The 27,765-nt window shown below is 37.9% G+C and overlaps 2 protein-coding genes and 1 long non-coding RNA gene across 3 annotated transcripts; 2 read left to right on the top strand and 1 right to left on the bottom strand.

Moving 5' to 3' along the window:
- The first annotated feature begins 272 nt into the window (after window positions 1–272).
- Window positions 273–16,732, top strand: st8sia2 (ST8 alpha-N-acetyl-neuraminide alpha-2,8-sialyltransferase 2). Its single transcript, XM_072694966.1, has 6 exons — window positions 273–476; window positions 5,285–5,338; window positions 5,706–5,855; window positions 6,716–6,973; window positions 9,974–10,267; window positions 14,922–16,732. Exons 1-6 carry the CDS (start codon window positions 379–381, stop codon window positions 15,205–15,207), a joined length of 1,140 nt encoding a protein of 379 aa, XP_072551067.1. The 5' UTR covers window positions 273–378; the 3' UTR covers window positions 15,208–16,732.
- Window positions 16,733–19,914: 3,182 nt separating this feature from the next.
- Window positions 19,915–25,902, bottom strand: fam174b (family with sequence similarity 174 member B). Its single transcript, XM_072694555.1, has 3 exons — window positions 24,999–25,902; window positions 24,010–24,141; window positions 19,915–22,427 (listed from the first exon to the last, which is right to left on the bottom strand). Exons 1-3 carry the CDS (start codon window positions 25,274–25,276, stop codon window positions 22,424–22,426), a joined length of 414 nt encoding a protein of 137 aa, XP_072550656.1. The 5' UTR covers window positions 25,277–25,902; the 3' UTR covers window positions 19,915–22,423.
- Window positions 25,903–26,046: 144 nt separating this feature from the next.
- LOC140574671 (uncharacterized) lies at window positions 26,047–27,760 on the top strand. Its single transcript, XR_011980770.1, has 3 exons — window positions 26,047–26,100; window positions 26,242–26,304; window positions 27,750–27,760. It is a non-coding gene; the product is annotated as an uncharacterized lncRNA (long non-coding RNA).
- The last annotated feature ends 5 nt before the right edge of the window (window positions 27,761–27,765 follow it).

Raw genomic sequence — 27,765 nt, 5'->3', positions numbered from 1 at the left:
AACAACTCTATGAAATATTATTATTACAAAAGAGAGAGAGAGAGAGAGAGAGAGAGACTTTAATTCTTCCTCGCGGTTTTCATGCACTGAAGTGCTGTGAGAGACCGACTGTCGCGTGCTTCTCGGTTTTGCTGTCTGTCTTTAAACTTTCAGTGAAAGAGTTAGTCCTGTGATCTGAGGTGGGAGAAAGAAACGAAACCTGGCTCTCGCTGGCGGGGGTGGACTGACCGTCAGCGAGTAAAGCAGTCTGTCTGAACGGTCCGTTGACAAAAGGAGCTCACGCCTGAGCAACCTGTCCGCTGCTAAGTAGGCTAGTTCCATCGTCCTCTGTTTTAAACGCCTACCTGGAAGATAAGGACTCCTCTGCTCGGTTAAGTCATGCCTTTTGAATTGAGAGCCCTCCTGTTTGGATTTGTGACTGTTCTGGTGATATTTTTGATTTTGGCAGACATATCTGAAGTCGAAGAGGAGATGGCGTAAGTATCTAGCTATAGTTTGGAGCGCTGAGGACATGACTGACCTGTGTGGCGAGGGTGAAGTTGGCTTCTCGGTCCAATTTGCCGTTACGCCTAAACGGTGCAGTATGTAGCTACGTTCTGTCGCCTGTACAGAAAACTGTAGCTAGCTAAGTAAATACTGCACTATTTAAGGTGGAACCGACATTTCTAATCATATCATAAGAAGCCAACTTCAGCCTAGTCCTGTTACATGCGAGGTTTTGTTGGTGAGGAGAGGTTGTTCATACAAGCTCTACATGTAGCTCTGTCTTCGTTTGTTTTTATGAATGTGGCTTAAAACGTAATAACTAGCTAGTTTTCGTTAGATATGACCCGTGTTCTTCCTGTCGTTTGGTGTACGTATTAATGCCCCCCTGCACTTCCGTAAATCAGCGTGTCAGTAGATAATTGTGAGGTACAGTGGTTGTTCTCACCGGCAGTGTGGGAGCACGGAGGTGCGAGTGAATGAATGAAAGTGTATCGTTCAGAATTGACGACAAATTGAAAGCTTACAAGAGTACTGGTCAATATATCGTCTATACCGGTATACTGTGATATTGCTTTGTCGTTTTAGCGATAGATTTGATAAATAAGCAATATTATATATATATATATATATATATATATATATATATATATATATATATATATATATATTACATAAAATAATCGTGTCTCTGTTGTCAAGCGCGTTTTTGAAGCAGGCTACATTTTGTGCAGTGTATTCATGGTATTTATGGTTGGGCTGTTGGGTAAAATCGATGTCCTCCATGTGAAAGACCATAGGGTTGGGTTGCCGGGCTGAGCAAGCATGCGCCGTAAACATAATTGAAATGTAGAGCTTTAGTGGTTCTGGATAAGAGTGTCAGTTAAAAGCCAATCTGGCCCCAGTAGCTATATCTGGATACGGTCTGGATGTGGTTTCAACTACGATTACTTGTATAATTGATTAGTCTAATGATATTATGTTTTATTCATTTTTTTGTTATTATTTTTTGTATTCCTCAGGTGAAAATGTTTCTAAATTATAAGTATGAATGAAAACAAGACATTAAAAAATTTGTTTTTAGAAAATTGTCATTTATTGGCTATTTTTATTTGTGCATTGTCATGCCACAGTGAAATGTCACCTCCTCATTTAACACACCTCATTAAATCAATCTGATAATTAGTGAGGACTTCATGAGGCCTTGAAACACGTCAAGTGAAAACTACACCTCATCATTTACTGAGTGCTTCAGATTGTTTTTTAAGAACGGGTCAAAATACAGCAAAAATCAGTTTTCATTTAATTTTAGTAGAACAAAACAGGCTAAACAATTAAAGGTTTATTGGAGTCAGTAATTCCGGTCCAGACATACAGCCTGAGAAATTGGTGTCCGAGCACGGGCCACAGCGTTTTGTGTCCGAAACTGAACTGAGCCAAATAAAATTTTCTCTGAAGCTGACTTCTAATTCCCATCCACCAGCTTTTTAATAATCATCCATCACACGCTGCAACCAGTACACAGAGGGTAAAGGCTTGCATGTGTTGCCTACAAGTCATGTGAAGCCAGCCTAATACTTAAGTTTTTTAACTTCTGTTAACACAATGCCACTGGACAGCTGAACGGGCAGTCGACAATTGATTGGGATGATGCTTAGATGACAGAACCACTCAGCAGCCTCCACTCATTAATTATTATTTACTTACATTCAGTTAAATATTGTCTGATATTACGATACTGCCCTAAAACACAACATCCCACTATTTAAAAAAATGTATTATCACCCAGCTCAGGTCAGAAGATTCAGGGTTTGGGGGATATGTGGTTCATTAAGCACTGATGAGTAAGTACTTGAGGTGATAGTAGTTGAGGTTAGTGGAGATCTTTGTGGTTTGAACATTTTTGTAAGGTTTGTGTAGACACTGCATACTTTAGCATGATACTGTTATTCAGTACCTGTGCTCCTTACTGTGAAGCAAACACTTTTTTTAACCATGCCCTGGAGGGCTACAGGTTCTGTTTTTCCTCTGGCTTATTCTGCTGCTGTGAGAAAGCTGTTCAACTGCAGTTGCAGAGGAGCTCAGTTTTTTTTATGTTGTTCATGATCTGATACACCTGACCTAACTCATGAATTATTAATTAAGCCTTTCACACTGGACTGGAGATTGATGTCAGAGTCTTGGCCTGGCACCTGGTTCAGTACAGGAGCAGCCTTGAAGTCCAGAGTTTCAGTGGCCTAACCGTGCCTAACTAGTATTGCAACTAATATGAGCTGTTCAGAAATCACCCTGTGGACACACCAGATTTGGAAACAGATCTGAAAACAGATTTGGTGTAATACTGTTCTTCTCCGAAGATTAGACTTCCAAGCAAGCATTGCTGGCGAAACCATGCAGATATGCTTTGAATCTTTAATCCTGAGTTAATTCTTGGCATCATCCAATGCACACACTCAACCCTGGGGCTCTTTGACAAATGCCAAAAGCTTTGTGGTTTTGTCCCACTCTCAAGCGTGTCCTGTTCACTCCTCAGTGCCCATTTGTGTCAGCCCAGAATACTGTGCAGTGGGTGGTTTGTAAGAACTAGAGGATTACTGTTTGATTTGTCACTGAAATCAAGAGCACAGTGATTAAAAAAAAGGAGAAAGAAAGAATCAAAGCACTTTGTCTTTCCCCAGCTATAAGCAAGACCCACAGCTGAAGTCTGCCATCTTGGACAAATATGATCATTGTGGCTTTGGAGTGAACACACTAAGCACTTGAGCTCAGATTGTGCTTGGTATTAGGGGAAAATTAACTGTAAAATGGAGCTTTGTTAACTTTATTCAGAGAAGATTTGAATAGTGTGGTACAGACCTTTTTGAATACATATACTGTTTGTATATTGTTGTTAAATGTCAGGTAGTGTGGAATTACATTGCATGCTTTATTCTCTTCATCATGCTTAAGTGTCTACCTAACATAGATACCTCATCCTTTGCTTTGCTTGCTAGTTTAATGTGAATGTTGTAGGCACAGAAATTAAGCACATACTTCTAACTGAGAGCTTCATGTTCCAGACAATAGGACAAGTAGGAGTGTGCAATGTGGTAAAAAATATTATAAAATAAAATATTATAGGGCAGTATTTAAAGACATTTTTACAGTGAACAATATTTATTGAGACCCATGTGCTTGCAGACAAAATGCAACAGATTCTTAAAAACTACTATTCAAATTCTCCCCCATACGGAGTACAGTGATTTTTATCCGATTTCTAATTAGCTTCCAATCCTTAGGTTTGCTGCAGCAGAGTGCCATGTGGTGTTCTCTAGGCACCAATAATAGACTGGTGCAGACTTCAAACCTTTTCCAAAACTACATTGATTATCTGTGACTTATCTGTGAAGCTTTATTTAAAATAAGTGTGGTAATGTTAGCAGCCCAAACAAAAGCTAAAGTTGGCTTCTAACTCTCCATTCCACCTTACATAGTGCCACAGTTACAATGTGTACCTTTCAACAGCAGAATGTAACTGCTGCATTATTTAAGGTGGAACAGAACAGAAGGTTCAGAAAAGAGAAAAACCTAAGCTTAGAACTTCACTATAAACATGATCCAGCAAAATAACAAACAGCACATAGAACACCACTTAAGAGTTTTTAAGTTAATATATCAGAAACTTATCATTTAAACTCTTCACTCTTCTATTAAATATTTGTCTTTTTTTTTTGCCATTTTTGTCCACGCTGGCAACACCACCCAGTTTGGTTGTAGTTGTGCCACGAAAAAGATTATATCCATTATATCCATTGGGAAAGGTAACGTTACTCCCATTTCGTCTTTTGAATTAGCCCTGGTTAGAAACAAAACTACCTGTGGTAATACTCTGTTCTGCCAGCAAGAGAACCACACTCTAAACTTTCTTTGTTTCAAAACCAGCTCATTCATGACCAAAGAGGAAGCTAATGTTCACACACCAAGTGATTTGACTGCAGAGTTCTGATGTAACTGGAGGGGAAATGGTCTGGTAGTCATATTGGATATTAAAGATATTAAACACTATAGGATTTAAAAAGTTGCTAACAAACAAAGTACATCAGTATAGCATGTCTGATTATAGAAAATGTCTCTAAAAAAGATAAAATCAAAGATCGAATTGGTTCGGTATCGACTGATGGTCAGCATTAAGTGACTCTCATCAGATTGGGAGTATAAAAGCCTTGATAATAACATTCCAGTTGGTTTCTGATTTGTCATTCTGAGTACTGTATTTGGAATGTATAACAGATCAATAGAAAGCAGTCACTAAAAATTAAACAAACATTTATATGCTCCACAGAAACAATAATAGATTCCCAGCTAGTGTGGTGTTTTTAATAAAGCTTTATCCCAAAATGACGGGAGGAGTATTGCAAGTATGGTGTTTATGTTGTGACTGCAAAAAACATTTTTATCTTGTTTGGCTGGCAGCTTTTCAAAAACCATCCATTATTTTTCTGACCACAGCCTAAGACCAATTTTTGTAAGTACAATTCATTATGTACAATTTTATTTTTCCCCTTGTGTGTGCTTGCACAATGTAGTAATAAAATGGATGACCTGCTAAAATCAGGTTGAGATTGTGAATCCATGTAACAGTTTATTCACATTCAAGTTCTTGCTGGGTTTTGCCTGTATTGGGTGATGCTTATTTCTTACTCAGCAAGGTCATTAGATCTGTTTGGCATACATGTACAAACTCAACTGTATAAATTCAGTGCGCTGTTTTATGTTATGTAATCTGCAATGTTATGCATCTTTTTTTTTTCTCCTCCAGCAGTACAACAGGCTCTCAGAAGTTTCAGATATATGGCTTTCTATCTAATTCAAACAGGTTTGTGTTTTATCTGATTAAATGTTCATGCTAATCATAAGTTAAAATGTTGCAGGCTGCAGAGAATGCACAGGGTCATCAGCTTATGGGTTTTCTACTTAAGTTCCAGAGATGGGCATATTCAGTGGTGTTTACCCCCTCCAGTACCTATGGCCCAAATGAATATATCCATTTTTGTGTTGCTCTTGGCATAAGTAGGCATAGTGTAGATTATCTTTTTGTATGGGTATGAATATAATTGTAGTTTTTATTTCAGTTTTGTGAAGAGTCAGAAAAAAACACTTTTAGCTGCCTAGTCATACCACAGTAGCAGAGGCATTGGTGCATCTGTATGGATTCCTCTTTGTATCTTGTGTTCAATATTCAGGAAGATAAGGTTGAAGGCTGTTCCCTCTCCTATAGCTGGCTCCAAGGAAGAGTCTGTGTCTCCTTTTCCATCACATCCTTTCTCAAAGAACAAATTTAGCAGTTCCACATCAAGATGGATGTTCAACAGGACTCTGTCCAGTAACATCAGGTATTTCAGTTAAATCACACAAAACACATGTATGTAATGTGTTTTAGCTATGAACTGTTTTATTAATATTTTGAATTACTAATATTTATTGTAAACTATTTTTAACTATTTATAGTACTCTATACGTGTGGCACTTCTGGCTCTGTATTTTAATTTAAAACCTCTGAACAAAGTTGATTTTTTTGTATCAACAAAACAGTCATATTACTTGTATGTGTGTGTGTATGTGTGTGTGTGTGTGTATGTGTACATACACACACACACACACACACACACACACAATTTAGAAGGCCAATTACCGAATCCTCACTCGTGAACATCCCCTATCACTCGCAGTGCCCCCAACACTAGGAGGATGAAGACTAGCATGTCTCCTCTGACCGTGTGAAGCTAGCAACTACCTCTTTTACTATTACTATTTACTATTATGTGATTTAAATTTTAACTCCATCAAATATAATGTGTATTATATTTGTATTATATTATAATGTGGTTGGTGTGGCGCAACAGATAACACCACTACCTGCCACTGCGCTACACCAATAAGAGTCCTTGGGCAAGACTCCTAACACTACACTGACCCACCTCTGTAATAAGGGTCACTTTGTAAGTCGCTCTGGATAAGAGCGTTTGCTAAATGCCGTACATGTAAATGTATTAATGTTTACCATAAAATATTACTTTACAGTTAATTGTTTTGGCCCAAGTCTGCCAAAACCTTTGCATACAGCTTAACAATGTACATATATGACATTAGCCTTTCAGCAGTGATTAATAGAATATCTATTAGCTTTAAAAGTATTGTGTTTGTATGTATGTCCTTGTTTTGAACTTATCAAAGCTTTATGATTCTTCTCCAGGAAGAACGTTTTAAGGTTCTTGGATGCGGAGAGAGACATCTCTATCCTGAAAAGCACCTTCAATCCTGGAGATGTTATCCATTACGTTTTTGACCGTCAGAGCACCACAAACATCTCAGAGAACCTGTATCGCCTTTTGCCCACAGCATCCCCTATGAAGAACCAGCACTATAAACAATGCGCAATTGTAGGGAATTCTGGGATACTGCTGAACAGTAGCTGTGGACATGAGATAGATTCTCATGATTTTGTGATTAGGTAAGATGCTGTGTTGTTCTCAGTCATGTTACCTGCAATGTACAATGACTGTTTGACTCTTTTGAACTTGAATTATGGTCAAAAATGAAAATTATGGTAATTTTTTTTAGAACTTGAGAATCACAGTTTTTCATCTGCTTACCATGAGCAGTTATTCATAGTAGTGTTTGGGGTTTTAAGTACTGTTTTGAAAAGCTTATGTTTAACATTAAGAAATCTCTTTCACTACTATCAAACTACCTCTTAACAGCATTTGTCAGAACTTTGTATTGTTCACAGCTCAGAATCTGTATGTGCTTCTCACAGTTTTTGAAATAACTGTCATTACTGCTACTCTTGCTGTCATTCCCGCTGCTCATGCTGTCATTACCGCTACTCTTGCTGACTTGTTACTCTCTCTGATGATTTGCTGGCTTTCAGAGCTGAAAGGCAATACAGCAATTAGGTACCTGCCAAGCAAATTTGACATTTTAAAAAGCCTCGGCTGTCCTCCAGAAATTTATAATGAGACGTTTCTCGTTTTCCTCCAGCCTTTTGAAGGCAACTTAAGCATTATTTGCTTAGACAGTTGTGTGCACTGCATACACTTTCATTCACTTTCTGCAGTGCTTGTTTGCTGCAGCTTGCTGTGTGTAATACCAATTTGAATGTGTTACAACCCCTCATGCTGCACTAAAATGATTGCAATGGATGTAGAATGTCTTTCAAACTGCTCATTGTCCCTGCCTTGGTATATGTGGAATCTAATCTAGCGTACACTGTACCCTACTAGGATTCTCAGACTGTTGTGATGTGAAGGATTAGTTCGACCCTGTTAAACTCTCTGTCCTATGTAATGCGATGCCCAACTGCTGTTGTTATTACTGGGGCTTTTGTAGGGTCCGGGATATGCAAAGCAATAGATTCCAGGGGCAGAGAAGCCTAAATCCTTTGTGTGTGTTCTGCATGACCTCTCAGTGAGGGCAAGACCTGAATGTGTGCATGAGGGAGAAAATTAATGAAGGACTGAAACAGCTTAGCTTGAGCAGTTAGCAGGGATGTAAGTGACAGTCTTCCAGGTATTACGGAAGATGATTACTTCCTTCCACTTGGTATCTCCAATCTCCAAATGCATTGATGGTCTTTGGGGTTTCAATGGTAAGGGGAGTGCTATGAAGCAAATACAGTGTGTATACTTTTGTGTATGAATTACTGGTTAATATGCCTGTGTGGCAGAGAAAATGCTAGTGTTCATTAATATAATTTAATGTACACAGTAAATGTACACAGCTGTTGGCTCTATGCTGTAATATTATATGAAGAGAATCTTAACAAATACAAAACAGTTTTATTGCGCAATGTTATCCAACATGCAATTCACCGGTGTGTTTTAAAAAGGGACATCTTAAGGTTCCAGGAGAATTTCCGAGGTGCTGCTGGTGCATGTAGCCTCAGATAAGATCAGTGTTCATGATGCCACAGTAAGAAAAAGACTGGTTAAAAGTGGCAATCAGGGGAGAACTGTGCAACACAGAAAATCTGCTAATGAAAAAAATTATACACATATGTCTTTCGTTTACAAAAAAGCACTAGGACAGTTACTTTTGGGACAGTGTTGACCAGGTGAAATATAAATTTTTAACAACACAAGTCTCTTTCTATCTGGCCAAATCATACTCTAAATAATCTATATAAAATACTGTAAGATTATTATAAGGTTGCATGCATGTGGTCATGCCCATGGAATTGTGCAGTTAATTTGCAAATCTTTGCTAAAATTAACATTTAGAACATCTTTTTTAATAATTACCCAATACCTGAGTAGATTTACAGATCCCTTGCACACCATGCCATTTAAAATACTTGCAGTAGGGCATGCTGTATCAAACGCAAATATTCTGCTTGGAAGGGTGGAAAGGGTGGACCACCTACTGAGGTCACACATCATTACAAGTTCTCATTTCAGGCTGTCAGGCTTTTTGCTGGTCTGTGCACCTTTGCTCTAATAGAAAGCATTGTTTTTAGTTATGCTGCAGTGTCCCTTCCTCATTATTTACCATCTTGGCTATAAAAGGGTACTCCAGAGGCTTTTAAAGCGACCAGAATAAGTTAATTCTATATAGCAGCAGATACCAAAGCCAATACCAAATTGCAGTAATTATAAATATATATGAGTGCAGTATATATCAAGTATATATCATTCATATGTAATTTAGTTTGGAGTTTTTAAATAATGAAGTATGCATAAACTACTAGATATGTATGTATGTGTGTGTAGAATATACAATATATACTGTATATTATAATATATAATATATTATATGTAGTATGTATGTATGTATAGAAAATATTTGATTAAACATGCTGCCCCAGTGGTTTAACTTGGTGTAAAACAAACATGCAGATATTCTCACTAGAGTTGCACCAATTTACAATTTTTATGGCTGATTCAGATTTTTTATTTTTTTTAAGTCTGACTTTGTATTGGTCCTTGTATTATGAAATACTAATGCAGTATAAAGAACTACCAGATTCAAATTCAAAATAAAATTAGAATGTGTTTCTGATTCAAAAGATACAAGATTTTCGCATGACAGCGACAAAAAGAAATCAGAAATATTACAGTCCATTGTAATGTGACATCCACACCTGTAAGCACAGCATCCACATCTTTTAAGCGTAGCTTGTCAGTGGTAAAATTACTAAGCATGGGATCGCACATTAAGCCTTGAGTGTTACTGATACTGAAGAAGTTTTTCTTACATTAAATAATGTTATTTAGGCATGTTAACATAGTCTGACATAGCTTGGCACTAAGAATACTGATATGTCTAACGTTTTTTCAGAATTATTCTTTTTGTAAAATTAATGAATAGGCTTCATATCATAATATGTTCCATATGTCGTATGACGTAGGTTAATTCACCGTATTAATATTTTTAACAACTGTACCACTGGATGAGATTAATTTGTGTCCACAGCTGTAAGAAGAGTTTGTGTGTGTGTGTTTTTGCATCTTAGGTGTAACCTGGCCCCAGTGGAGGAGTACGCAGAGGATGTAGGCTTGCGCAGCAGCCTGGTGACCATGAACCCATCAGTGGTACAGCGCGCCTTCCAGGACCTGAGCAGCAAGGAGTGGAGGCAGCGTTTTGTGCAGCGGCTGCAGGCTCTGAGCGGAAGTGTGCTCTGGATCCCTGCCTTCATGGCGAAAGGCGGAGAGGACAGAGTAGAGTGGGCTGTTCGCCTCATCCTCTCTCATACGGTTAACGTGCATGCGGCCTTCCCCTCCCTGCGCCTGCTTCATGCTGTTAGAGGGTATGTATGTGTGTGTGGGAGAGATTGTGTGCTTACCTGTGTACCTAGAGGGGCATTCACTCAGCAGGTTGATCAGGGCTCTGGCTATTTTTACCCCTGGCTTTAACAGCACTAACACCTCAAAGAGACTACAGGCACTTAGCACTGAGTAGAAGATGACATGCAAAGCAGTCAGAATCTGTAGCGCTGCCTTTTGAAGTTTGATTAGATGTTAGATGTTTTTATCACTAATTGTATGTGTTCATTTAGTAGTGTAAATGAGATTTCTTTTACCCCTCCCCTACAATGTCAATTAGGATAAAACATGTATTATCCTTCAGGTCAGATCAGCTCTTGGTTTAGCATATGAGTGCACCCCCAACATCAAGCAGAATCATTTACAAATATTGAACATAATAAATTTTTATTTTTATTATAAAAATTCATATTTCTTAATCAGGGTGACCAGACTGAACTGTGAGTAATGGTTGGATTATTTACATCTTCCTCATAGGGTAATATGGGAAGATAATATTTATTTTTAATTTATTGCTCACAGAAGTTTTTTTTTTAACATACAGAACACATTGTTTAACCCCTTATACTCTGAGTCCCCTTTTTACTCCAATCATTTCAAACATTCAAAAATGTGTTTGTATTTTTCTGGTGAATGCAGTGCACAACTGCATATATGTATGAAATATGTTACACAGCATTTTTATAAAATTTTACTTTATTTAGGAATAAATAAGTAAGGAATAAATATTTTGACATTGTGTATTGGAATATTATGTCTGCCAGATCACTCACTCATGTGTAGGGGTGCTCACACTACGAGATTTATCTACGAGAATTTTAAACATGTCTGTGACAGCTGGCAGACTTTGCAAGTGGCCGTTGAGATTTGCAGCGATTTGTTGCTAAGACAAGCTGTTTTGTTGTAGATCCCCTTGGTGACAATAAATCCAAGTCTAAAAAAAAAAATTTAGTGTACATTCGCTGTTGTACGGTTTCGGTTGTCAGTTAGGAGGAAAATCAGCACAGTTGCTTTGGATAATCACCATTTCCATAAAAGGTCATTGTACTTGTGGTCAAGCAGATTTTCTCCTTCTGGGCTCACATTTTTCCCCAGTCTCCTCTTTAAATAGCATGGCCTTTGCCTTTTTACTGACCTCTGCATGGATGATGCCAGTTGTAGAATCATGTCCAGCTCTCGTTCCTATCCATGTGTGCTGTATTGGCACTTTTTCTGCCCTGCTACATACCATAATCTCCCAGATTCATGCTCCCTCTCTCCCTTTACATATATTGTGAGAGCATGACTTGGCTACTCTGACTGTGTGATTTGTCGCTGTTTCTCTAAGATCCATTTCATAATTCATTTAAAAGCTCCACTCCACAGATTCCATGAAGGCATTCAGCATCGTTATTATCTTATTCTCAGTTAAGCAGTTAGAAAGATTCATTAGCTTGTTGCACATTCATTTGGTTAGTCATCATGTTGCACTTACTACAAGGTCATTTTCATTACAAAATATGCTGCTAGCGCTTTGTAGATCTGCTGGGAAATCACAGCTGAAGGAACACACTTTTTTAAATGTATCTGTTGGCATTCTAATGATAATGATTCTAGTGATAACCCACATTACTTAAACAGCAGGACCCACTAGAATATGAAATAAAGTCAATTAAAATAGCAGGCAATAGCCCTTAATAGCAGTTCACAAGCTGCAAGATAATGAAGGAACCAGATGGAGGGTCATAATGTGCAACCCCAGATCTGTTGTCTCTCAACACACGTACCCACACTCTGAAGCCCTGAGAGAATGGCATCACATGTGATCGCTAAGACTAGCGATGGGTCAGTGCTTCTTAAAAGGTGGTCGGAGAAGACTGCTGTGTCATCAAATGAGATCCATTACCCAGCCTACTCTGCATATATCTCTGGGCTCGTTTCCTTAGTTCCTTTTGTATAGGTGGAATGTAGATGTATTTATTCTGAAAACAAATGCTGCAAATGGTGCTTCTGAAGACGTCCAACCCTATTATAACAAACCTGGCATTTATATCCTAAGACGCAGTGGTGGGTAGCCTGATGATATAGTTTAGTTTATACATTTGCTGCTCCCCTCCTCCCCCCGTGACTTTAAGAAGTATAGTTCTGATTTTAGAACTACACATGGGTCCCCCAGGAGACCAGCTGGAAAGCGGGTAAGCATATAGCCCAGGTTTCATATTGATTTGTCCACCAACACATATTGGAATTAGCTTAGTTCAGCAAGATATTGTTTTCAGTAATAGTGTTGTTGTTTTTAGTAAAAATATTGGTGTTGCATGCATGCACATGCTGTCGAAAAATGCAGCAAGAAGATACTTGTGGACATCTCCACTCCAGCTAGAATTTGCAATTAAATACTTTATTAATCAAACAGTTATAAGCAGAATTACATTACTAGACAACAAAGTTAGTCACTTACAATTATTGAAGGTGAACCTGACTCATTTTAGGGAGAAAGCACTGATGCTGCTACAGTAGTTGTCATCACAGTATTTTAAAAGGAAATTCATATTCCTTGACCCTGAACACAAAAGCTTCACACAAGCAATTGATTTACAGTCTCATGTGGCATAGTATAGAGCTTTGGAACTCAGCTTCTGTGGCACACACCTACTTAAATATTCTCACAGACTAATTGATTTGGACAGATTATTCCTTCAGCGTAAAAGCAGTTGGAATTGTAAGCCATATGCAAATATTTTAGACACATTTGGTCAAGTTGTGTGTTTTGTTGATTCTGAATAAAAAATAAAAATAATACAAATAAAACAAATCCTCTACAGAGGACACATTTATGCACATTTTAATGCACAATTAATTACGGTTTTATTTAAAATAGTCTGGGAGGTGTGGCTTGTACATTTTATATGTAATGATTTTCATTGTCAACACTGTCATTTCGACAAATAATAAAATTGTGCATAACAATTTGCAGAAAAATAAACAAATAAACAAAACTTGTCATTTGAATGGGGTGTTCAATCAGCCTTAACATTAGCATAACTTGCCAAATATTGAGTTGGTCCCCCTTGTGTACAACAGGTCTAAGCAATCGAGGCATGGACTCGAGACATCTGAAGTTGTCCTGTGGTATCTGCACCAAGATGTTGTCAGCAGATCATTTAAGTCCTGTAAGTTCTGAGGTGGGGCCTTAGTTGATCACATCAATAAGTATAAAACCGTAGGTGTGTAAGATCTTAAACCACTTTTGGTAAATACTGACCACTGCCTACCAGGAACACCACAAAAGACCTGCTGTTTTGGGGATGCTCTGACCCAGATGTCTAGCCATCACAGTCTGACCCACAGTTTGTCAAAGTGGCTCACATACTTGTGCTTGCCTATTTTTCCTGCTTTTAATGATCTTCAAGAATTGCTTGTTGTATCCCACCCTTTGACGGATGCAACTATAGATGAAGATAATCAATGTTTTTTCACTTCACGTGTCAGTACTATTAATTGGTGTTTATTTTGAACTGAAGTGGTCCCAGTTTTGCAGAGGATTTGTTTTATCATTTGAAATGGGGGAGAGAATGTGTAGTGAGAAGCTCGGACACACTGACATCTGACCAAGATCTGTGTGTTGATCTATGTTCACCTAGCACCTAGACACGGTTATGATGAACTCATAGAATGCTTTGAATCACTGGCTTGATAAAAGCCTTGGCAAATGCAGCCAGATTGTGCTCTTAAATGGAATCGGAGGATGCTTAGTACGTCGGAAACAAGCCAACATTATTTCACTTTTCCCATTATTTGAGTTAATAAACAACTTATTAGGAGTTAATAAGCTGTTTGTTGTAAGTGATAGGCTTATTGGAGGCTGTATTTTTTTACTGTGATATGTGACCAGTGCTCATGAGTGGTCACAGAATGTTTTATATATGTGTACATGCATATGTAGATGCTGAAGCAACATTATGATTTTACCTTAAAATTATAGCTCTGACATCATTTTGATGCTCCACTGACTTGTAATGGGGAGAATGGTGTCTATCTTTTTGGAAGGATGTAACTTTGGCAGAGGGTGTGAGATCTCTCCAGAGTGGCCTAATGCTGCGTAATCCAAGTCAAAACTCTATTTGTATTTCCAATACTGGTTACTGTAGGGGAAGTCCAGTAGCACAGAATGCCAATTCTCACATAATGCTGCTTTAAATAAGTGATCAGGAAAAATAAATGTAACCGGTGTTCTCCCCTTGTGTTGCATGCATCCTACTAAGAAGGCTGTGTTTTTTTTGCCAGTGGTTTATTTGGAAATGTTTGGAAAAACAGGGCAGTTGTAAAACAAAACAAAAGACTTGGGACCCGTTTGTCAGTTAATGTGTAAAATAGTTTCACTGCTCACTAGTGTTCTTGCAAGCCTACTGGATATTGTTTGTACATTGTTTGTAAGCCTATTGGGCTTTAGGGATGCACAGATATGGGAATTGTGGGCTGATGCCAATTTTAGCACAAAAGGCCAGCATCCCTAACTTAAAATGTCTGGTCATTACGAGCAACAAAAATACAGCATTGAATATTCAAATATTGGTTTAAATATTTCATATACTTAAATAGCTCACAGTTTTGTGGGTCTGAAAGCTGTTATCCATAACCATTTTTATTTTTCTTAAGGTACTGGCTAACCAACAACATCCAGATCAAGCGGCCCACCACCGGCCTCCTAATGTACACCATGGCCACCCGCTTCTGTGATGAGATCCACCTCTACGGTTTCTGGCCCTTCGCTCGGGACTCTGATGGCAAACCAGTCAAGTATCACTACTACGACACGTTAAAGTACCAGTACACATCCAGCAGCAGCCCTCACACTATGCCCCTGGAGTTTAGGACCTTAAGCACACTGCATAGACAGGGGGCCTTACGGCTACACACAGGGACCTGTGAGCCGCCCACCTGATCATTGGAACATTTTCTGGACTGTGGCAAAGATAAATAAACACATTGAATGATCACCTGGGATATGGGTTGGAAAGAGGTGGCACTCTGGGTGTTGGCGGGAGTCAGGCTGTGAGATAAACTGTACATAGTAAATGTGTCTGGCTTCAGGCAGAGCGCTGCCTTGCCATAACTGTGAATGCACTGTATGTAACGGAAGAGAAATGGTTGTAAAGGTCATTTGAAGCGCTGAAAAGGTCTTTTAAAGGTCAATAGTTTTTTTTGTCTACATTTTTCCGCATGCTTCAATTTTATAGCTTTCTAAAACGATGGATTCACTAATAGAGGATTGCAAATCATTTGCATCTAAAAGTACCTGCAGTGTAAAAATGTCACATTTACAAAAAAAGAAACACTTTTTTTTTTGTTTGTTTGTTTGTTTGTTAGTTTCAACCTTTACCCGATTGGTTCCATGATTTTAATATTTTAAAATGAATGTGGTTAAATGTGTTCATGGTCATTAAGGATACAATCAGTGCATTATGGAAAATCTTCACCTCTCTCTTTTTTTTTTTTTTTTTAGAATAGCAATGATTATTCATATTCCAGGATAACCAAGCCTGCATATGTAGAGATAAAAACGGATTAGATTGGACTCTGCCTAAATATAACTTCAGTAGTCTGATTAAGGCTGCTGCTGGGATTGCAGGGCATTGGTTTGGCCACAAGATGGAAGCACATCAATGAAACGAGCAACATTAGAAGTTGAGTGCCATCTTTTAAAAGTGCCCATTATTTATAATGAGCATGTTTACTATGTATTCTGAGAATGTGGAGGTCTTGTGTGTGTATGTTCAAAAACTGGAAATCATGATTTTTTTTTCTAACTTTTGTTTGTATTTTCTGGAGGCATCCTGAATTTACAAAGTTCACTTAAAACTAGTTAATACTTTAATTGAAGTTGTAGTAGAGAAGCACAGGAGTAAAAGGCTTAAACTGTAACTATGAGCAATTCTATAAAGTGGTTTATAGAAGCCCCTGGTTTGGCTACACAAACAAGAAGACAAAGACTGCTACTCAAATGTGTAATGTTACTTAAGATACCAGTGGAATGTATGCTGAGCTAACACCACAGACAGAATTCTAACTCCCAGGCAGATTGTTGGTTTCTGTTTTTCTTTTTCTTTTTTTTTTTTACTTTTCTCTTTACAACATGCATATGTAACGCAAGGGAGCAAACAGAGCTGTTCCCTGCTGTTATGCAAACGTAGAAGGAGATACTACAGTCAAATCTACAACACACCCAGCTGTTCACACAGACTTGTGCTTACACAAGGATGGCTGACAGCAAGAGAGCCTTTGGGGATTTTGACTGTGACTGCTTTCCACACTTGAGTGCTCCAGATAGACACACATCCCACTCCTAGCCAGTGGTGTAATGTGCACTTCAGAGAATGCGAGTCCGGACGTTTAAAAAAATCAGATTTTTCATTTCTATGTAGTTTTGTATTTTGTCTAGATTAAACAGTCCAGTTTTGGCAGTATGCTTGTGGGTCTTTAAAGTCTTAATTTAATCTTAATTTTTAAAATATCTTTTTTTTTGTTTGTTTTTTACAAATGAAGGGCCTTAAATTTTAGGGCTGTGTATTGGCAAGACCTGGTGATGTATTTATCTTGATACAGGGTTTACAATGCAGTATATTGCAAAAATTCAGTTTTTCAACTTTTCAATCCAATTTTAGGAAAACTGTTGCAAAAAAACATCACCATATGCATAAATAGAAAATGTTTACTTTTAGTTTTATTTCTGGCCCAAAAAACATACCAGCACACTAGCAGCAGCTTTTCCAGGTCTATTTAAAGCTACTATTTAGTAAAACACAACTGCTACTTTGGGAGAATATGGAATGAATACCTGCTTGCTAGGCGAAAAGCTAACTCTAGCTGACCAGCTATAATCTCTTCAGGTAGCTAGTCGCACACAGCACAGAAAGGACAGCCACATTATTCTATATAAATAATTACAAATCTAGGATATTTATGATTCATGTTCTTCTTGCAGTGCAAAAATACCAAAGTTACTTGTGCTATGTTACATGAGTTTTATGAGCTTTCACACTAATGTAAATCAGCCAATCAGACCGTTAAGAACAAAAATGGGCATGTAAAACAGAGACATGTTTTATATGCAGCACATTCTCATGTTAAAGGGCTTTTGCCATGTATGGTTTTGGCCTTATCTGTTAAAACCTTCACACATTGTTTATCAGCAACTCCTTCTTATGATTCCATGCATTCCTTGATGGTCCAGAAAAGATGTGAGGGCTGTGAACATGATATGCATGCCTGTAAGTGGAAAAGCTGGAGCATGGAGAAAAAAAAAATAGCGTGTGCGGCGGTCCTCTGAGAAGCTGCTTGTGTGTTTTAAGCCATGTGATTTTAGGGGTGTTGTTTTGGCAGGAAGCCTCCAAAGCACTTCATGTTGCTCTTATTATGCCTCTAGTTAAGTTAAAAATAGAAGACGGCTTTACGACAGACGTCAGCAGTCAATTCAGCATAATGAAGCATTTATCCATAAAAAGCTTGCCTGTGTTTTGCAAAAATAGAAACTGTCTGCGACCAATACTACAAAACTTAATTAGTGCCCCAACTGGGATACAGGGGGACATTCTGGAGAGATGTCCACACTTCCTGCTGTCAGAACACGATGGCGGTTATTGGAACAGTGTGGTTTTGTAGTTCTTTTTATGTGGGACACATGATGTATTTCTATCTGCATCTGGCGACGGTTTTAGAGCCAAACTTTAATTATGCACATTCCTGTCGATGTCTGAGGGCTCTGTCTCTGCTGTGAGATGCTGTTAAACTAGAAGCCTGTAACACTTTTATTGCAAGACCAAGTTTTGGGTATATAGTTTATATACATACAGAGTATTTTTAGAGTACCATGAACATTTAAGTTACTTTAGCTTATATAGTTTGTTGAACTTCTGTAAAGTTTTAAAGTAAATAAAACTGTCCATTATTGTTAGACTAATTATGTAAAGTAGATAAGAGACATTTGTGATCAATGGCCTAAGGAGATGACTGGCATATCACAGCTGAGCGTGAAATTCGTGGAAACATTTCAGATGTTTTCTTAGAAATTCAACAAAGGAGCGATTATTATATTCCAACAGCCACTTAGGTGTGTCATCGAGTTTGTATCTTTCAGAAGGGTAATGCATTTCAGGTGCATATTGTGGATGTACATATAAGTAGCCAGAGCATGATTTCAATCTCTCAAAAGCTTCATTAAATTTGGTTCATTTCACAGACATTTTGTTTCAGGAAGGTGGGGGCAGCTCTCTGGCTTCAAATCGGTTTAGAAGGAACTCGTATTTTTTGTCTGGTGCTTTACAAGTGTTTTTTACAGTAGGGAGCAAAGTTCCACATAAATCCTTAAATGAATTTCAATCTGAGCACTGTGCTGTGTGAAACAAAGTATGTTGCCATTAAGACAGATGTAGTGATGACAGAAGAAGTCAGCATGCTCATGGTCTCAGGAAAAAAGGATGTGTCTAAAACAGAAAAAGATTTTCTGAATAAATAATTAAAACTGACAGAGTATCTATCCCCAGTTCACATACACATATCCTTCTTGTGCAGAACTCAAAACGTTTGAGTGTTTCAGTCAAAAAAGCTCTAGTCCACAATCCGAAAATCATTTTCTTAAGAAGACTCTAGCTATGCTAACACCTGACTCCAATTAGCTTTTTAGAGATCATTCACTCAAGGGTTCACAGACTTTATCCACTAGCACTATAAGGTTTTCATGGTTATTATTTTAGGCACATTATATTTGTCAATACGCTGGACTTGAGGATCAGATCACATTTTATGACCATGCAGAAAACCAAAGAGTTCACATACTTTTTCTTGCCATTGTACGTGACACATTTTATATTCGGACCAAATTGTGACCGAATTCTTTCTGAAATCTCTCATAAGATTTGTTAAATCAAATTAACCGATCAGCCTGACTAATATTGTGTAAGTATTTCTTGTGCTGGCAAAACAGCTCTGAGCTGTTGAGGCATAGACTCCATAGCCAGTATGACCTTTTTCTGCAATTTGTGTTACAGTACCTCTTCTGTAAAATCAGACCAGATGGTCTAGCCTTTGCTCCCCACACACATGAGCTTTGGACACATGACCTTGTTACTGTTTCACTGGTTGTCCTTTCTTGGATCGCTTTTGGTAGTTACCTACTACTGCATTCTTGGAACACCCCACAAGGCCTGCCCTTTTGGAGATAGCCATCACAATTCTACACAATTCAAAGTTGTCCAAGTTGTTCAGATCCTTATGCATTGTTCCTTCTTCCAATATCAACTTAAAGAACAGGCTATTCACTTGCTACCTAATATATATCCCACCTTTTAACTGCAGTCATTTTAAACGAAGCAGCATGCATGAAAAGTGCAATCTTTGAAAGTCACAAAAATTTTGGTTGGATACACAAATTGATATATTTTACTTTATATATATTTTAAATATATCTTTACACCACAATCATCTAAACTAACCTACTGGGCTGTCATGCCAATGTAAATGTGCACCATGGACTGGCTTGCTTGCTTGCTTCTTTTTTCCTGACACAGCGAATGTCACCAAAGCTATTTCACAGCACCATTTTATGCTTTCTGTCAGTGACTAATGTTGGAAAAAGTAGGCAAAGGCTTCAAAATCAGCTAAAATGTTTATTTTAATGATTGAAGATAAAGAAAAGTCCTTGGTTCACAAGACAAAAGGGACATAGTCCACCACAGTTGTATTTCCTGTTTACAATTAGGCTATAGCCAACATATAAATCCAGTTTTGCAGGAATAATGTAAGCATAATGTATTGCAGTCATAAAAATTAAGCCTGAATTCTGCCCTGTCCACTCCGCTTCAACTCCTAATTTATGTCTGGAATATCAACCTATTATGTACACATGAATTACACTTCTTACAAATGGTGCAAAGCGTACGTTACAGGTCAAGTCAAGTCAAGTCAAATTTATTTGTATAGCGCTTTTTACAACTGTTGTCGTCACAAAGTTACAGAAAGTCATTACAGAAAGTCAAACATTTCTTTCAAGGACAAGTTTCCTGTGCCCACTTCCTTTACTCATAAAATACACAATGATGTTGCTGAAAAGTACATATACCAGTGAGCAAACTAAAACACTTCATGGAAAAAGGTCAAATACAATTAAAAATCCCAGCATTTCTCCTAAAGATTCAAGCACAAAAAGCACACATCCACCAAGGGACTACACTTTTTTTTTTTTTTAAATCAGCAGTTTTAAAAAAACACAACAATAACTTGCTTAGTTGTTTGGGTGTACTCTGGCACAGAAACTGTATAATTCATTTACAAAGTGCTGACACTCTCATGCACGTCCTTCTCAATTACCATGGGCATAGGACTAGCACGTCATGATTATGCACCAGCTAAATAAAGCAATTATACTTTAACATACTGCAGTAGAGATACTGCAACTGAGATTCCTGAAAATCATCCATTACTGATAGTTTTCAAGCCATGATTAAATTACCACCATCCTGCATGTTTCAGTGGAGTTGCTGCCAATAGTTAGTCAAATACAAGAATTGTAAATGTAGCTACATTTCCATAGACTTTGTGTGCAAACTGCAAGCGATAAAGAGACAATGTAGAAAAAAAAAATCAAAAAAATAATTTTGCTGCCCAGCAGCTTGTTTTCATCACACTTTTAATGACAAAAATACTTTGTAACCACGTCATTTCCTGCAGATGTTGTTTTGGTTTAGCAATTAAAGAAGGTCATTTGCCCTACTGGTGAGGAAATTTTGTGTAGTTTATTTATATATATTTTGTTCGCTGTTAAATGCACCGAACAAAAATCACACTTTTCTGCAATATATAGTTGTCTGAGCAATTTCCTTTTACAAAGGTTGCACTGATAAGTGGCAGCACGTCTATTTAAAACAATCTTGTCTTCAGCCTACAAAACCAGTGTTCCCAATTTTTTTGTTTGTTTGTTTATAAAGCTGAAGTTAAAAACATTTTGTTGACCTCAAAGTATTGGTTTCCATAGCCTAGATCGACAAATTCAAACAAACAGCCTTTTATTGTAACACATCTTGGGGATGGAAATGTAGCTTATAGCATCAATTTTATAGTGTTTTATGAAACCATAAGTAAGGGCACTGGAACTGCAGTGTCCTCCAAATCATATCTCTCTAACCACACATAGCAGCAACACAGGGAACCCTCCAGCCCCCTTTTATGCAAAAATATCAATGCTAAAGTAGATTCACAACCTCAGGTTACAAATGTGACCATCTCATACAGTAAAAACGCACAGTTAATGGTTAGCAGACACCTATACAATGTTAGGAGGTTAATATATTATAGCCATTAGATCTTCTTTTTATCAAGTGTTGCTAAAAATAAACTATTTGAGGAATGACATTCATACAGTATTTACAGACAACAATAAATCTTTCAGAAATCACTATTAGAAAATAAACCTCTATTTAACAAACTTTAACCAAATATTTTGCTTGGTATATGTCTGATTCTAGGGTAATATAATTATTTGTACATCTTCTGAAAATATTCTGAAATATTTTGGTCATTCAGGTTATATTGGAATAAACTTTCTGATAAACTTGTGATATACTGAGGTTTAGTTTATGTTTAGTCCAATACATGCATTAAAGTAACCGGGTTTCTTTGTGATTCAGTCTTAAGGGCCTAACACAAAATAGGTCAAAGAGTCTTTAAGGAATAATAGACCACTTTCAAGACTACAAGGGAACATTCCACCTTAAACTAGAATTTGATTTGGGGCTGCAAAGCTTTTAAAGACTGTTGCCATAAAAGCAGAGTGCAAAGTATCCAATTAATGAAACTTTCAGGAATAGGGAAAGTTTGAACAGATTGAGAAATTTTGATTATTTTATGATAATTCCTTTGATTAACATTTGACGTTCAAATGCTATGTCTCTGCCTTAGTCTTAGAACAGTCAGTCCCAAATCTTTAACATAATCTGTGATACAGTTAGAAAATGAAACATGGCTCTTGCAGGCTGGTGAGACATAAAATGCCAACAATATGGCCAAAATACAAAAAAGGAGGTGTTGAGATCAATTTCAGATAAAATGTCTTCATTAATGCTTGGAGCTGAAAAACTACATCAATGATGTAATGTGTTCGCTGGAGTTCACCTGTTGAGGCAAAAAAAAAAGTCACCTTTACTTATCAAGTTTAAAGTACATTTTGCCCAGCTGTTACTGTGATACATTTAAACTTAAATGCCTTTTAAAATACTTAGATATTTATTTTACATTAATTGCTGAAATTAATAACAACAACTCACAGAGTATGTTTAAAAAAATAGTTATGCAATAATCCCAATTCTGGAGACCTTGCCCTGTTTTTTTGTTGCCCTGTGTGCTTTAACACAATTCATTTTAAATCTCCTTCATTAGAGCAGGGAACGCATACACATGTGCAGGACATGGGATCTCCAGGACTTGGACTAAGAATTGTGACCTGCTCTTTGGCTGTTCTTTATTTCTAATGGAACTGTGCACTATTCAAGGTTAAAAATGTCAAGCAAACAGGACACCAGGTCTTGCAGAGGAAGCTGGCTGTACGTCAAAGAACAATTGAAGAGAGCGGAAGGGAGAAGTCGACTGACAACATTCCAAACAGAGTGTGTGTTTTCACTGTACAAGCTGGGGAGTCCTCTAACTACTAATTATATTATATTGTCCTGCTTTGGGGTCATGTGCAGTATGCTTTTCCAAGCATATGTTGGATATTATCCTTACCTTAAGAACACTGCATGTTTCAGGTTTTAGTCTTTTAATGGAGTGCAGTTTGTGAAATCTTGGATAAAAACATTGTCTGTAGTTTTAGATTATCTATAGTTTTTATTTGTTTTTAATGTGGCATTTTTAGTTCTTTTTTGCCTTTTGCAACAGGGACATGAAATGGTAATTTGACCTTCAGTTTCAAGTATTTTGGTCTCTCTCCATTAATAGGGATGGGAGTTTGTTTATCTCTTTTGGTTGTGTTTGAAGCTATTCGTGGTGAAGTGTGTAAGCATTTATACTGTCCAGCTTCTGACCACATAATGTAAAAGCAGTATACTAAACCATCTTAGGTTAGAGAGTATTTTACTTTAAATAGTACTTTAAATAATCTTATTGTCGCTGTCATGCAAAAAAAAAATTAGCTTCCTTTTTTGCCAATTTGTTTTGGCATATTTTGATTCTCAGTTTGTTTGTTTGTTTGTTTGTTTTTTACATTGTGTCCAAATACCAACAAAGATGCTCTAAAATGTCTTAAAATAATACAAGTTTTTACACTGACTTTCATCAAGTAAGAAAAGTTTTTTCCTTCTCCTGTAAAGATGTTCTTTTCATGGAAGAGCTTGTTTCCATGTTTCATGTGGTGTTCATTCAGTAATGGTAATAGTAAGCTAGCGCTTAGTAATAGTAAGCACAGTAATAGTAAGCTAGCGCTACAGAAGTTTGTCTACCTGTGGACAGTGAATTGCTTATTTTATCCCCCACACTAAATATCCAGTTTTTCACTTATTGGCCAAGACCTGTATAGAATTTAGGAACGTCATCCTCATCATCATCAATCATTTGCATCTTTTTAAAGGTGTTGCGATTAGAAAAACTTTACTTAGAGAACTGAAGTGACAAATCTCTCAAAAAACAAAGATCAATTTGGATAAATCAGCCAGTGCCGATAATCTGTTGATGGAAGCCCTTTGCGGTTTATCGTTCTTACCTGTATTTGACATCAAACAGAGTAGAGTCGTCGTCTTCGTCATTCTCCTCGTTTAACGGCGCCATCTCCACGCGCTCAGCGGGAGTGGTAATGATATCATATTTTCTCGTTTTTCTGATCTTCTTACCAGACCTGAGACAAACACAGAGAATTGACATTACTGTCAAATAACGACTTCTTGATGTACACGGAAAAGACAGATCGTATTACATAACTTCCTCATGCTCTGACCGCACAGACGGATAAAGCGGATTACGCCCGTGTCACCAGCAACGACTTCCATCTGCCCAAAAATGCGATCATTAATACGACCACCATTGCATCATTCAGAAAAGAATCCGTGCATTATGGCGTCACAATCGAGTGTCTTTCATTCAAGCCTAATTTCATCAGTGATCGTTTCCAATCACACGAACTGGCAGGAAGCAACTTCGCTGTCCTTTAGCAAATACAGGTTAATAGATATTACGGTCACACGTAACTGTAGGATTTAGGTAGTGTGGTACATGGGACTGTGTATTAGGTAATATTACATTAGTATGTGGAAAAATCCCAATTATAAAACAATTCTTAATAAATTTTCCACTGAAATAACTTCCCGCTGTCTATTTACAGTATTTCACTAAATGTTGTATTATGGCGTTTTTTCTGACGCTCTTCAGAGTAGTTATACTAAATTATGTCATGTATCTTTACTCTGTACGCTCTGAGTGACGACTTGTGAACTTGTTTTAGGTGTATTCTATATCCTTTATTTGGTTTCTCTTTTTTTCCTGTCACGGTCAGCCCCAGCTCAACGATAAAAAAAAGAAGCATTAAAGATTTTATTTTACTCGATTTACCGCTAGACGTCTTTAATCGCAATTTCAAATCACACCACTATTAGCAGCTAAAAGACCACTCAAGTCCCCTAATACCTTAAAGCTCAGAACACCTGCTTCGCCCATTCCTACCCTTCACCCATCATCCCCCAGCGGCTTCAAGCCCACCTGTACACTTTGACGACAAGGCACGTGATGAGCAGCGTCGTCAAAACACAGAAAAAAATGACGACGTTTTTAATGGTTGGAAGATCCCTCAGGATAGTAGAAATGCGTGATCCGACAGCGGAGTCCGTGGCGTTGCGTGCCGCATGTTCGTCCTGTACAGACGCCGTGGAGTTAATGTGGGTGGTCGGTGAGGAAGAAAGCGTGTGCGGCATCCCGCCGCCTTCTCGCGCTACCACAACAAGCACAGCTAGCAAGAGAAAACGCGCCGACATGTTCATTTTTACCTCCCAGTCTTCAAATCAAGTCGTGAAATAACAGACTAGTTCAAAATCAAGGCGACCTAAGCCCTGTCGTGAGACTTAGTCAGCGGCAGCCTCCAGACGGACACCATATGGAAAGCGCAGTGCATGTTCTCTGGTTCAGGACCCAGCTGTTTCGGTCTGATTTACTGTCACTCGTCAATATTTTTAGTGTCCGACTATAATCCGTTTGAATGAAATGAAGCAAGGTTTTTCTTCTTCTTTGTGTGGGTGTGTGTCGTCTCGTCTCAAATACTGCCCCGCTGGATGTTGTAGGACTGTGTTCTAAGAGGAAACGTAGATGGATTATGTCCCCACCCGGATACTTTCCGGGAGGGACCACAGCAGGGATGTCCGACTCGAATTATTAACGATTTATTCTTCTGAACCGATTCGCCAGTACACCTGAATATTTCTGTACGCATATGTGTAGAACATTGCACTAATATTTCAGTTTTAAATAAAAAAAAACCCCGCAACATAAGCCACCACAATGTGACGTATTATAAACGACTGCCCGATAACATCAATAAACAACTACATTGCTCACGTTGCAACCTCTTACATGTTCTGTTCGTATATCTGACTTCTTTCTGTTTGTATAATCCAAGTCTGGCTGTATAAGTGCACATGAGTAGCGGACATCAGATTCACTTACTGAACCGAATCTCGCTGTACAGGCTGGAGATGAGAGCCTGTCGTGTGAAACAGTTCGTAGGAAACGCACAGTTCGTAGGAGTCGGTTGAACGTGAACTTCCCGTTATTAAGTGGGACAGCTGACTGGCAGTGTCCATATTTCAAGGTTTGTCGCGACCAACGTGTAAATAAATGTATTTTACATGTAGTTTTAATATCATCACTATTCTAAAAATGTTCGATTGCTGATGCATTGATGTACCGTACTTTTTATAAAACTTCAGTAGCTTCCTTGTGTCTCTCGCAGTTAACTACCAACTGTCCAATTCGCGATAATTCAAGTTTCAACTGCATCAACAGCCATCCAGGTGTAAGAGCAACTGCAAAAACATCTTCCACTATTACGCTTTTTGTTCAGGAGTTTATGGTATTTGGCAGACACTCTTATCCAGAACGACTTACAAAAGTGCTTTGTGGTTCATTCAGAAAATATCTCTAGTTCGTTTAAATAGGCTAGAATCCATACGATAACCCACAGTTAGATATAGACTACATATATTGCAACATATACTAACATTTTTTTCATGTCACATCACATCAGTGTGATAAAGTCTTTTAAGTGCAAAATTAAAGCACCAGCTTGGTGACAGGACAGAGAATAGTCTATTTTCTTATCTAATGTATAGTGAGGGATAGTGAGCCAAGCTGTACTTCAGGCTTAAACAATTCTTGGTGCTTCAAACGGCTCTCTTCACTGTTGCTGTCAGGTACTGAGGGTTGGTCCATTTTTGGATTTGTAGGTCAGCATCAGGATTGTATATCTGATAAGGGCAACTAACTGGAAAGGTCTTCTGAAAGGAAGGAACTAAAGTGGGGCCGGATTAGGCTTTAGAGTGGTCATGACACACTTTGTTACTTAACTGTTTCACCCTATTACTTAATGGAAAATAGACAACAGTTATCTTGTAATCTAGTGAAATTACTATAAGAAATTACCTTCTCCATGGATGTGACTACATATGGTCATACATTCAGAAGCAAAGCTATAGATTGAATGAAGGGTTATCGGTTATGTGGAGAAAAAAGGTAAACAAGACCCATGGGCCAACTAGGAGGTGTAACTGAACAGAGCTACATGCTTATAAACTGCAGAGATGGAGAAGAAAGCACAGTGGATTGAGCACAGTGGGATATTTGATATGGTAATGGCCTTTCATAGTTCACCTAAAATAAATGACCAAGTGTAGTTACTGTTACCGACTATGTGTCGTCAGAAGGTGACCTTGCAGTAGATTTGGAATAAAGGTCATTACAGTTGCTGTTTTAAGTAGATTAGTTTTGAATTATTATTTTTTTTTTGGTCATGGAGAAGAACCATTTGACCAGACAATGAATTATTCTTTGAGGTCTCATTGTTCTATATAGAACCACTTGCTGTACTAAGATCCCTTTAGGACATAAGAAAATTTGATTTTGTGTTCAAGCACAAATCTGCTGTGTTCTGTATGTCAGTAAAAACATTTTAAAAGGAAGTTTGAGTGCGGTGTGTTATCAGGGTAGAGGTGCCAAACAAGGTAAATAATGTAATTATATGAAACACTTGGTCTATAAAACTAACCAACAATGTAGCCAACATTTTAAGCTGACCTATAATTAGGCACTCAAGACTTAAACCAGAATTTGGTGTGGATAAAATTGTCTGGCCTGCACAGAGCCATGACCCTTACCTGAAAATCTATGGGATGAACTGGTGAGCTAGTCATCATCAGCCAACATCAGTGTCTGATCTCTTTTGTTTCTTTTGTGGGCAAACAGAAGTCAAGCCCTACAG

This window comes from Salminus brasiliensis, chromosome 13, assembly GCF_030463535.1.
Source record: "Salminus brasiliensis chromosome 13, fSalBra1.hap2, whole genome shotgun sequence".
Taxonomy (NCBI): domain Eukaryota; kingdom Metazoa; phylum Chordata; class Actinopteri; order Characiformes; family Bryconidae; genus Salminus; species Salminus brasiliensis.
The sequence above is the reverse complement of the archived record's forward strand: the minus strand, read 5'-3'. Positions and strand labels throughout refer to the sequence as shown.

Coding starts and splice junctions, on each gene's coding strand:
- st8sia2 (XM_072694966.1), top strand. CDS start 379: ATGCCTTTTGAATTGAGAGCCCTCCTGTTTGGATTTGTGACTGTTCTG. Junction 477..5,284: donor GAAGTCGAAGAGGAGATGGC/GTAAGTATCTAG, acceptor CTCCTCCAGCAG/TACAACAGGCTCTCAGAAGT. Junction 6,974..9,973: donor TCTCATGATTTTGTGATTAG/GTAAGATGCTGT, acceptor TTTGCATCTTAG/GTGTAACCTGGCCCCAGTGG.
- fam174b (XM_072694555.1), bottom strand. CDS start 25,276: ATGAACATGTCGGCGCGTTTTCTCTTGCTAGCTGTGCTTGTTGTGGTA. Junction 24,142..24,998: donor CTTGTCGTCAAAGTGTACAG/GTGGGCTTGAAG, acceptor TGTTTGTCTCAG/GTCTGGTAAGAAGATCAGAA.